Below are 13,192 nucleotides of genomic sequence, written 5' to 3'. Positions count from 1 at the left end.
GTGAGAATGAACAGATCAAGCTGTTCCAGTATTTCCTACTTTCACTGGGCCAAATAAAGATCTTAGTAAAATTTCAAATAAGATACAGAAAAAGTAAATAACCAAATGTGTATATATTGGGGCATAATTCATCATAAGGCTTTATCAGATAAAGCAAATGAGAAAATCCTGAGCCAGTCACGAAAGCGTGTCCAACTCTGAGTGACTTGTCCTTAAGATGGATCTTCTGTAAATAATTAAATTAGTGGATTTTTTTTTTTTGCCTGCCCATCTGGGTGGAAAGAAAATTTTAAAAAATCACACATACACACTCAGAGAGAAAAAAAAAATATCTTAAAGGCTAAACGTTACATTTACATTGTCAGTGCAAAAAGGGCTTTACCATATATTAAATTGTTAACAAGATTCCTGAATTGCAAACTGCAAAAGAAAATCAGCATGGTTACTATAAATAATTTATTTAGGAATGATTAGAAATTTGTGAGAAAATGTAATTTATTTTATGGCCACAAAGATGAATATGTATAAATAAAAAATCTGAGTCATACCTTCAACAAATTTTTTAATACAGATAAGTAATTTAAAGGCATTTTGTAATAGACATGTTAAACCTTATTAAGCTGTGAAAAGCAGTACTTGTATTTAGAGAACAGAGGGCAATTCTGCGTGGCTGTGTTTCGGCTGCCTCAGAGTGCCTGAAACAGAAGAGAGCGAGCTGGGGACTGGCTGCAAGGGAGGACGATCGTGGTTTGACCGGTGGGGGCATGGGGAAGAGGCCAGAGGTGCATGGCTTGGTTTTTTTCCTCCCCTGTATTAAAAGGACAAACTGCAAATCATTTTATCAGTGGTCAGGGGAACTACAAGAAGCTGAATATGACAGCAGTGCTGAAAATATTTTTACTACTTAGGGACTAGGCCTCTGCAAACATGACTTCACTGGACTTACTATTAAAAGCAATCTGCAAAAGAGGCTTAAAAACCCAGGGGTCTAATATCAAGTGAACGGTAGGGAAGGTGACCTTTCATTCCGTTTGTTTATTAGAGGATCTGCAGACTCCGTCTCAGTGTGGGTCCGGCATTGGTAAGAGGCCAAAGGGGAGATGGTGAACTCTGTGTTTTTTTAGAGGTCACATAATCAACTTAGAAAATACAGCTGGAAAAAGGACAAAAATGAGAGCTTGGTTTTATGTACTGTCTTATATTTTTGGTTAAATGGTTACATGTAAATTCCTTTTAATAATTTTCTATTTTATTTGAGTACAACCAACTTAGTATAAATTTAAGTGCTAAACTTAGCCATCAGATATAGCACACAAAATTAAAGAGACAAAAGGGTAACTGAAGCAGGTAGAAAAAAAAAGAAAATTGAAATAAGACTAAAATACGAAAGTTAACTGAATATAAAACAAAAAAATGAAAATACAAGTTCTGTTAGGATGGTGGTAATTTTTATTTTTCTGAAGTGTAACACTATATAATTTTAATAAGTAATATCTCATTTAAAATGCATTTATAAAACTATAGCATGTTCTCAAGCAAACTTCATCATTTTATTTTAACAAAATGGTAGGAAGTGATCAACTATGAGGCCTATATATATTCATCTGCAAAAGGAGGTAATGCCAGGCATATTCAAAATTGTATATTTAAAATATTGCTCATAGTTTTACTCAATACAAACAAAAATTACTCCCATATGGTAATTACCTTTTAATATTTTTTAGGGGCTACTTGTCTTTAGGTATTGACTTTATTCTTTAACTAGTACCACTGGCCCTTTTACAAAGTATTAATTTTAAATATTCAATGAATAACCTGACATTCTTCCACAGAGCTACTTTTTCACTACTCTGAAAACAAAATCTAAAATAAAAATCAAAACAGCCAAGGCGTGGTGGCTCATGCTTTGGGAGGCTGAGGAAGAGGACTGCTTGAGGCCAGGAGTTCATGATCAGCCTGAGCAACATAGCAAGACCCATTGCTACAAAAAAAAAAAAAAATTAAAACAAAACAACAGTAGCAAAAGAAGAGTGGTGCTCAAAATGGGTTAGAAACACTATAGCCTCCTTAGTCCTGATTTAGTTATAGTCACACCAGAAAGCAAGCACACACTTTGTTGACTATATGGCTATGACTGATTGATGACACCCTAGCAAGGTTACCATAGCTAATTACAACATTATTCATTTAAGCCTTCATGGAGGGGGAAAAAAAAAACAGACTCCCAGGGAAGGAAAGGAAAAAAAAAGAAAGAAAAACTATTCTATAACTGCTAACTTTTGAATAATCAGCCTCAACAGGAAACAAACAGGATGAAACTCAGTGACCAAATTGTAACTTATGAATTCATCTAAGCAATCTTAACTCTGGGTAATTTTAACTCTGGGTTTCACAGCCTACAGCAAAGAGCTTCCAACAACAAGGAACCCTCACATGCTTATATGCTTTGTAGTCAGAATTCAAAGGCTTCATCAGAAGCATAACCCAACCCTGAGCTTTAGTTCTGCTATGTGTGTGGTGTGAGTGTGTTTGTCTAGGATCAGATGCCAATACTTAAACTCACATTATGGGCACAGCAGCTACTTACACACGGCAGCCTAATTAAAGGAATAAACTTCCCCTTTCTTTACGTTTTCCTGAAGATCAGCGCCATAAAGGGATTTGGTTTGGTTAAAAATTGAGAAAAATGTTCCCATATGTTTCCTTTATGCAGTAAATTAGTCAAAATCAGATAGAAAATGGTCACAATTTTCAACAGGAATCTATAGCTACACAGTATTTGCTGAACACCACTGCAAATAAAGAGAACTCAGTGTTTTGAAAATAATGATATTATAACAAACACATAATCATAATTTCCATTTCGGTTTTGAAGAAGCACAAACACACATGGAAACAATAAAGCATCTGAGGCACCTTTCAGCTTTCAAGTCTCAAAAACAAGGATCACTTTCAAATAGAAAGTAGCTGATCTTCAAAGTTTAACACACAAGAGGAGAATAAAGCTAATACCATTTCAACTCCAAATTTTAATCAGATTACTTTATATCAAGGTAATCTAGATCACAAGCATGGTAACAGCCAAGTTTAAAGTACTTTTTATCCTGAAAAACTATTTAAATTACATTGCTAAAATAATTTAACTAAATAAATATTTTCCCATGAAAGCTTGAACCCAAATTAGCAAATTTCAATCAAGAAGTACTGAAAAAAATTATCAAAAGGTACAAAATAAAAAACTACTAATTAATTGGGGCCATAGGAGGGAAATTGGCAGAGGCATGGAGTTGGATTCAAACTCAGCTTGGTATTAATAAAACACTCAAGGAACCATCATGGCCCATTGGAGAAAGGACAGCTTACTTTATAGATGAGGAAACTGTGGCCCAGGGAGATATGGTGGTGACACATCAGGGAGTGACCTGGATAGCCTTGGTTTTCAATTTTTACTTCGCTAGAATGTGTCCCAAATTTGTCCTGATTTATTTTTTGTTTGGAAAAAGTTGGTTCTGATAGAGATAGGTTAAATGACTTATCCTGATCACACAGCTAGATCAAATACTGCAGGGTCTAGAACTAGCTCCATATCACTGACTCTCAAGGGACAAAGATTGGGTTGGGCCAACCTTGGGCTATGGCCACAAAAAGCCTCTTATGGAACAGTGGGTGGTCAGGTACTAATCATGAAGGCAGTGTAGGGACTAGTCAGGGGAAGGACCAGGAGACTCCCACCCTCCTAAACTTCAAAATAATTTTCCTCACTAATTTGTCTTTTTTACAGATGGCCCTACATGTACATACTTAAAAAATCAGAAAGTGTATTAAAATATCCACGTTATTTAAAAAAAACCCACATCTATGGATCCCATTAGTATATTGGTTTTAGTGGAACTTTCCTACACACACAAACACACACACACACACACACGGGATGAGAAGATAAGAAGACAGAAGCAAACTCATTTCTGAAATGTATAGGATTTAAAAGACATTTTCTTCACCTCCATTTCCTGGTCTTGTTCTCTCAGTAGCTTTTGATTTATAGCTATTCATAGTATCTATTTATTAATTTACACTCTACTCAATTCCAAAAGAATATGAGGTGCTATCACATATAGTACCTAAAATATATGGATAATTGAAATCTACAATTAATTTTTAAAAAGTCATGCAACTGAACAAGCACTGTTCTAGAAGCCAAGAGATGTGGGTTCCAGTTCTAGTTCCTTATTCAACATCAGAGCACACATTGAATTTTAACTTTTATTTGCTCATTTGTAAAATAATGTTGATTACCTACACAATTGCTAATTATAAAATTCTGTGGAACTGTGTATTTCTAGGTCAGCATTTCACAAACGTTTTTCTGAGGCATGCATACGTCTTTTGAGTGGAGGTGAGGTTTGGGGGTAGATAAGCATTGGGATTCTGTTTATTGGCTACTTTCTAGACTTCTGCACCCTTTCTTCCACACTAGCATAACCAATCCTATTTGTCCAAAGATGGAGAATGAACAAATTTAAATAGCATCTAGAACTTAAGCGCTCAATAAATGTTACTTATTAACTAGAATCAAGCATCCATTGAAACCCTAATACATGCTCAGAAGAACCATGGGGTTTCACAGAGAAGACTTGGAAAATTCTCGAACTATAAATTTTTAAGTCCAAATAGATCATGTGAATATGATTCTTTCCAATTTCGCCTGGTGTTTTGGTTACCACATCTCATCATTTAAATGAACTCTCAGGCCAGCAATCTCTGTACTATATGGTAACATGCTTTGGCTGATTTCAGAGCCACAGAATCTTAAAGTGTGAAAGTGATTTGCTACTTAGGGCTGAATCAAGGTTCAGTCATTCAGCATTACATTAGAAAATCCATTAGAAAATAAATGATAGGAAATAATTTAGATGAATGAGGTTGGAATTATGTGGTTGCCCACTTGATTTAAAACTCATCTTACGAATTAAAAATATATACCCCATCAGCTTATAGGGCATGAGACTATGAACCCCTTTATGTCAGTAGATTTCTGCTGTTCATCTTTGTAACCCTTGATTGTTAGATGAAGAATTAAGAAATAATACTTACTGTACGCCTACTGTACTGTTTTAAAGATTTGGACAAGGCTTCGTGAACAAGGTCATATTTGAGCTTGAACTTAAAAGGTGCATATGAGTTCACTATACAGTAAAGAGACAAAGGAATGAGCCAGGTAAAAAGAACAGTATCCGCAAAGGCACAGAGGTTTGAAGGTGGTAAATTTGGAATGGCAAGTGGTTCACAGTGGCTGCAAGTTAAGGTGACTGTGAAAGACTGGCCAGCAATAAAGGTGGGCAGAGAGGAAGCAGCTAGATCATGAAGGGCCTGGGAATATGAATATGCATGCATAAGTATTACATCCTGGAAGATAAAGAAAGAATGGGAGGAGTCAACCTCTGTATGCATTACATGGAGAAGGTGGTTGTTGGTTTTTAACAGAATATTGTTGATGGTTATCTTGTGTTGGAAAAAGAAATATAAAAATTATACTGAACATTGAGTATATTTTGATATCAGATTCCAGAAAAACATAAATTTTGGGTGCTCAACGTGATGTAATCACAAAAATCTCTTGATTCCTAATATTTGTTGAATTGTGTCTGCTTAATTAAGAAAAGCAGTGTAAGCCAATGAAGATTAAATTTGCTATTTTCTTAAGAAAGTGGCCTTAAGAGTGAGAAAACCAGTAAAAAATTAAGCCCTATTTCTCTTGTACCAGGTTGGGTGAATGAGCTGTGAAAAGTACAACCAGTTCCAATGGCTACACTAGCTGACTGGGGAAGGGAGATGAAGGTCCTGGGTTCAATGGCTGGCATTTCATGAGCACCCTGTTAGGAGGAACTGCTGGGGCACAGGTGCTGCAAAACTCCTCTCACCGCCCCTCCCATTCTTCAACTAAGCAGGCTTTCAGGGTGGACCAGACAGGACAGCCAGGTCACACTCCCAGAAGTGCCATCAATACTGCCTCTACTGCCAACCACATCTCTCCATCTGGAGGTGCACAGCCTATGGCCACATCCTGCCCCGGAGCCAACAACAGGAAAACAGAATGGGTGGAGACCAAAGCTGGCTGTGTTGCTTCCTTCTTTAACTTCTCTATCTGAAAAACCTGACAAATATGTTTTTTCTTTGCTTTTTAAGTTCCAGAAATGCAAAGTACTCAAACTGCTAGAACCATGAAAGTGGGTAAGGGATGATTTTTTTACGTCATTCATCCTTGCCCAAATTTGTCCTGCTGATTCAGAGGAACCATCTGCATCAGCTTGCTAACGAGTTTAGATATGGTTCTCAGGGTGATGGGAAGCCAGTGAAGGTCGTTAAGCAGGGGAGTTATATTATATAATCAGATTTGTGATTTAGAAAGGCAGCTCTGGCAACAGTAGGGACTGGAGAAAGCACACACTGTAAAGAAAGAGGTCAGTCTGAGGCCTCTGCAATAGTCTAATTGATGGCAAAGCTCTAGCCTGCTGTGGTGGCTGTGGACAAGGAAGCTGAATAGCTGACAGAGTGGGGGAGGTAGAAGGAAACGGTGGAACTGGAGGTGATGCCAAGGTTTCAGGCCAAATGGTTGGAAGGGAATGTTTCCCACCTAAAAGTGAGCTAGTCTCATCATTTAATCTGGTACTAAGTGAAATGAGATTGTAGACCAAGGAGTTTAGTATTTTCAGGGTTTTGGCATATATTCTCAAAGTAAACCCCAAGACAGTTATATTAGTTGGTTGTTTTAGGAATTGCATGTCAGAGGCAGCACAGCAAAATGGTTTCTCACACCGCAGCCAGCAAGAGTTCAAATTCTGGCTCTGCCACCTAATAGCTATGTGATTTCTGCTGAGTTACTAAACTTCTCTGTACCTATTCCTCAACTCTTAAAAGATAAAAATAATAAAAGCCGACTAATTAAGTATGACGAGGCTTAAATAAATGAGTTATTATGAGTAAGGGATTTAGATGGTGTGTACTCATGTAATAAATATTGTTTTCTCTGACTTATCAAAAATCATATGGAAGAAGTAGACAGTCCACACTTTCAAAGAAGGGGAATCTCGGCTGACTTTTTTTTCTTGCATTCGATATTATGTTGTTTCAATATTCCAACAAAAAGCTGAAGAAAACAAACTTTTTTCCCTGACAAAGCTCATAAGAGAGAGGTGAAAACAAATTCTCCGGCACAGAAGTACTCTGAGGTTCGGCCATTTGAAGACCACAGTGCTTGCTTATAAATAGAATATTAAAATAAGCAAGAGCAATTTTCTCCTTTCGTCTTCCCTTATTGCCTAATTTTCCTCTCATACCATTTGCATAATGGATAAAAAGGCATCCATTATGCAAATGAATGATGGGGCTGTAAGGTTGCTGAAGCCACAAGGCTGGCTCCAGATGAAGAGAAGCTGCCACAAAGCCCTCCAGCAGCCACGTTCCAGCAGACTGCTTCACTAGCTCGCTTCCAAAAGATACAGGAAAACCCACTTAGACCACAGGTCATTAATTTCCATTTGGTTTATTTTAAAAGGGGCACTACAGATGCTTTTCCGAAAATCAGTACACAATATGGATTGTCAGCATTAGAGTATGTAAATTTAACTTTACAGCATATATTTTATTTCAAATGGGAAAATGAGTACTATGTACGATTCTAACCATTTTAAGCATATGTTTTGCTTTAAAAAGAATAAGAAGCTGACCTTTGCAAAGTGGAATAAGCCTCTGTTCTTCTAGCTTGAGAATTCCCTCATAACAGGTGCTCTAAGTAGTCTCAAAATGTTGCACAAACATTCCACAGGCATAAAAAGTTGTTTGAAATACCAAGATATTAGTGGATTTTCAAAAACTTCATGCAGTTAAATTGAGCTAAATTTATCTTTAGGAGGTATCACCAAAACAGACATGTTATTTCTCTTGGAGTTGTAAACTGATTGAAACTTTAGAATAATATTTACTTTCTCATTCTACAAATATAATGAAAAATATTTCTAAGCAAAATTACTGGATGAATTGTCTTGTCTGAATAAATCATCAGAAAAGAATTTCAAAACTAACTTCAAAACATTTCCCCCAGATTCTGAGATTATAGTTTGGGCAGAAAAAGACTGAGGCTAAGAAAATAAAGTGACCTTTATTTCTAGCATGGATTCTTTGATAAACCTTGGCTTTTCCCAAATGACTTTTTTTCAGGAATTTTTTAAAAAGTTATACTCATATGATACAGGCAGACTTCATCATTTAGCATCTGACTCCCCCATGTTACTTCGAGGGCATACAATTCTGCTTCACCTTCAGTTCAAGAAAAAGCTGCATCCACTTACCCAAGCAGCAGTGGCTGCAAAGAGCTATGTAAAAAAATAATTTAAAGAAAAGATAAACCACGATATAAAAATAGTAACAGGATGAAAGTCACAAAGAAGAAACAATGCCTAATCAACAAGATGACGGATCTTCAGTCAGGTGAAAAGAATATCATAAACATTACACATACCTAGTTTTAGAGCAGAAGGGGTTACTTCAATCTCCCCACCAATTGGTTTAAATGCAGCCAGTTGGGCGGCCACTTCTGTCTCAAAAGCATCTGGGCTCTGCCGATCTGCAGGGTTTCCACTGGGGCTCTCAATCTTGTGGAGTGGTTCTTGTTCTTCAAACACAGCAATCAGCTACAAACAAATCCAACAACACTAATTACTTTGTAGCACATGCATACCACACGGACACTATCTAGCTGAACGTGATCTTTATTTGGTTGCAAAGAAAATCGCCTCATCAAACTTAAAATGTTAATGTTACTATACCACAACGCTTAATTTTTCAATAATATTATGTCTATAAGCACCATGGTCAAGAAATAATAAATACTGGTTTATTCATTTGTTTATTTTGTCTATTACTGAAAAAGAGAACCAATTTTGGCCCACTCTCTTAAAGGAATGAAATGGCTGCTTCCCCTTCCCACTACCCCACCTTCCCTAATATGCCTAAAAGGACTTCATTAACTCTTTATTAAAGAGTGCTTCCAAAAATGAAAGTTGAATATGCATTGAATAATAGACTTAAATAGTATAGGGAGGTTATTCCAGTCTTAGAGACCTAAAACACATTACAAGATGCCTAATTGTATCTGTCCCTGTAGATACACTCTACATACATATATACATACATACATTGTGTGTATACTTATATACAATTTGTGCTTGTCTTGTATAAATAGGTATCCCATTTTTGTACATGCCTTTAATTTTGTTCTTTTCCTTCATGACTGACTTTGTGTTGACTGGTTTAAGTCCAGTGGAATGCTAAGTCCAATAAGACTCGACATCCTTACTTTTAATCTAATTATATGTCAATCTTATTTTATGTGAGAACTATGCTTTTTACCGTTAATATAAAAACTCTAAATTGTTCATTTCCAAGTCATTTTTTCCTTAAAATAAGGGCAAGATATCTTTAAAAATTCAAGTAATCACACAGACACTACTGTATAGACAGTGACGACAGCTCTGCTGAAACTGCACTTTTGGCCAACAGACAGCACCAACATTCAGAAACTTCAAGGGTTTCTCATCAGCTGATGTAGAAAAGTCCAAATGTGAGTAAATGAGGCAGCTACAGGATGCTACTGTCATTCCAAAAAGTGCAATGTGTGTAAATGTAAAAACCAGCAGTACATCTTTAGATATTTTCTATTCATTAAGTAAAACAAACCTACTTATGATTCAAGCATTTATTCAGGAAAGACACTCAAAGCCCCAGTCATAGGGGAACCCTGTTGGCAATAGTATTAATAACAGAAATGCAGGGTTAACCAATCAAAACATCATAAATTTCAAGTTCGGTCTTTCAAAAGAAATGAATACAATTAAGGATATGCAAATTTGCCATTCAAAAATAATTTTCATAACTGACTACTCATTTCCAGTATGGAGACTTCTTTAAATTGGAAAATCCAACAATCCTCTTGCCACAGAAAAGAAATGCTACTCCCAAGGCATTATTTTTAATTCTTGAAATTGAGCACATGCATTTTCTATTTGTAACTGGTAGCACTGATGAACTTATTGGAGATAAGACTTAAATAGATTAATAATAATGAAAGATTATTCTAGTATAAAAAAATCAGTAGAACGATATCTTTCTCATCATCCAGCCAGAATGAGTTTAACTCTTTAAATCTTGAAAAGGAAAATGAAATCAACTTTTTAATGTGGTGCATGTGTGATTTTCATCACTATTTCTGTTATATAATAACTTCAATTTTGTGTATTCATTAATTCTAACATATATTAGTAATGTTCATTTTAACATTTAACATACCAATCAACTAGGCAATGGCATATTATATTGGTACTATGAACAGTTTAGTGTAAGCTAAGTTATATCTTACTCGTCTTTCATATGATATCCTTAACTCAGTATAACCCATGTGCCTTAAATACTGGAAAAACGAGAAAAAATAGAACATCAACTAGAAGTATAATACAAAAGCTTAAAAGTGATAACTCGTAAGACAAATATTTTTTCTTAAGATACTTTGCTGTTTTCCATACATTTTATCCACACAAGAATACAGTGTATGCAGTAAGAATATTATACCTATTTATCAAATGGTAGAACAGAGTAGCTCCGAAATTTTGTTTCCCAAGGTCACTGACTAAATGGTAGCTGGTAGTGGAATCTAGTCTTTTTAATTTTCAATCCAGAGAAAGTATTTTCCTATACTGTAGCTGTTTTCCAAAAAGAAAGCTGTAAAAAGAGAGGCTACAATGAAGACTGTCTGTAATTTGTCCATTAGGGTGTTATGCCCTAAAGAATGTGAATTCCACTTTTTGGAGACACAGGCAAAACGTGACTTTTCTTGAAGATGATAATAGTAAGACCTGATGCTCCCCAAATCTCATAAGCTCTTTGATTAAAATCAATTGCTTAGCCTGTTTCCCAATTAGCACCTAGTTATGGTGAATGGATGAAAAAGTCTCTACTCCTGGGAAGAAGAGGACCAGCTCCTGACCTGTCATGGCTCCCATGGTTGCCTGCTGAACAGAGACTCTGCATCCAGTCTTCATTTCAACATCTACAATATACACAGACTTAACGCTTGTTTCAACATTGATAATTGGTTTAAATCATATGTTGCAGGTCCTTGTTAACTAAATTACTTCAGTCATCTGAACACCTACATTCCTCGGTAGCAGACTCCCCAGAAGACAGTGTTACAGAGACTCATTAATTAACATAAACCACTGTTCTAGTCCCTCAACAGAATGCATGCTGGTTTTTAAAGAATCTAGTGCATGGAAATGGCCTTCCCTCCTTGCCTTTAAACCCATTCAAAGTTATCTTTCCCACAGAGATGCGCTGAACATGAAAGAAGGAATTCTATTTAAAAAGCTTTTGTGTTAAGGTTTCGCTTAGAGTATACTTGTATGGCATGCAGAAGAACTTCCACTGACACCTCAGGGGCTGCAGTAACCCACACCCTACACAATGCAAACAGGCAATGTTGGATTGGATGATTCCTCCTCTGCTGCCTTCTCTCTCCTTCTGGTCTGCCCTCCAGTCTCCTTCTATGATGCCAGTGTCCTCATGCCACCTACTGCAGTGCTGGCATTTCCAGGAGACCCCATAATCCAAAATGATCTGTTTACACAATCTTTACTTCCAGTCAAAACTCCTGTTCCCACAAGATCTGTCAGTATTTAAGCATCTAATCCCCAGATAGACACAGGAAGGTCAGTCTATGAATATGCTAGAAGTTCTCCCATCAAACAAACCGATGACCTTCTCAGGATCCACTTACCACAGGTCCCACCCCATTTTTTGCCTCCCCTCTAAAGCAAAAATTTGAAAGTGCTGTCTACACAGCAGTTTCCAGTATCTCTCCTCCCATTCTTTAATGAAGCCACTCTAGTGAGGCTCTCACCCCTCAACTCCACTGAAACTGCTCTTATCAAGGTCAAAAATAATCTCTAGATTCCTAAATCCAAAGGTGCTTCTCTGGCTTTACTTCAGGACACAGGTGATTACTGCCTTCTCAAAGTACTTTCTGCACTTGGATTCCAGGGCACCAGTCTCTTGGTATACCCTTATTTCTCTGGGCCCCCATCAAGTTTTCTTTTGGTTTTTCTTCTTCATCTTCCACATTTAGTCTCTAAAAATGTTGAAGAGCATATGTCTAAATTTGTTTAGTGATATCATCTGTTTCATGGGTTAATATAACTCTATCAGCTGATAAATTCAAAATTTTAAGTGGTGTAACCCAGACCTTCTATAACTCCAGGCTCATTTCCTAATCTAACATGTCAAAAATGGAAAAAGTGACCTTTCAAAGCTCTTTCCATAGCTCTTTACATCCCAATTAATGGCAATTCATCCTTCTAAGTTGCTCAGGCCAAACACCTTGTAGCAATCCTTCAACTCTCTTTCTCTCCCCTCTTGCTCTGTCTCCCATACACTCTATTTGACAACTTCTCACCACCTCCAATGTCACCACTTTGGACCCAGCTACCATGTGTTTCTTAACAGCCCCCTGACTAGTTCCCTTGTTTCTACCCACTGCCTCTTTCCCCTGCGCGCAACACAGCAGCCAGACTTTGCTAGCATGAATTGGATCACATGTCTCCTCTGATGAGACTCTGTAATACTTTCCCACCTCACTTGAAGAAAAGCCTAAGTCTCTGCAATGGCCCAGAAGGTCACTTGCTCCTGTTCCATTTCTGACCTCGTGTTCTGCTGATCCCGCCCCTTGTTCTCAGGACTCCATCCAGCTGCACTATTGTCTTTGTACCTGCCTCAGGGTCTTTGCACTTGCTGTTCTCTCTGCCAGAAACAGTCTTCCACCAGACACCTGCAAGGCTTCTTCCTCGATCTTTCAGATCTGTAATCAAATGCCAGCCTTTCTCTGGCTACACTAAATTGCAGCATCTTCATTACTCTCTGTATTCTCCGCCTTTGTTTTATTTTATATCATGTGTATCATCCTGTCAGCATCACAGGTCTTCTTATTTTATTGCCTGTCTCCGCACCTCACTAGAATGTAAGCTCCATGAGAACCCTGAGTTTGTTATTGATTGTGTATCCCCATTGGCTCGAAGAGTGAATATGCCATCATAGGTGCTCAATGTACATTTGCTGAAAAAAATTAGTGAAATATGAGGCAAACAGA

The 13,192-nt window shown here is 37.1% G+C and overlaps 1 protein-coding gene across 3 annotated transcripts in view; it reads right to left on the bottom strand.

Moving 5' to 3' along the window:
* PARD3B (par-3 family cell polarity regulator beta) overlaps positions 1-13,192 on the bottom strand; it is a 1,074,947-nt gene that overhangs the window by 647,978 nt on the left and 413,777 nt on the right. For all 3 annotated transcript variants that reach the window (XM_003820781.6, XM_034954909.4, XM_008974231.5), the window contains exon 3: positions 8,519-8,690. In XM_003820781.6, the coding sequence (XP_003820829.3) occupies positions 8,519-8,690 (172 nt within the window). The remainder of the gene's footprint in view (positions 1-8,518; positions 8,691-13,192) is intronic.

The sequence above is a fragment of the Pan paniscus genome, chromosome 13, assembly GCF_029289425.2.
Source record: "Pan paniscus chromosome 13, NHGRI_mPanPan1-v2.0_pri, whole genome shotgun sequence".
Classification (NCBI taxonomy): Eukaryota; Metazoa; Chordata; class Mammalia; order Primates; family Hominidae; genus Pan; species Pan paniscus.
Note: the sequence above shows the minus strand (reverse complement) of the source record. Positions and strands in the feature narration are given on the sequence as shown.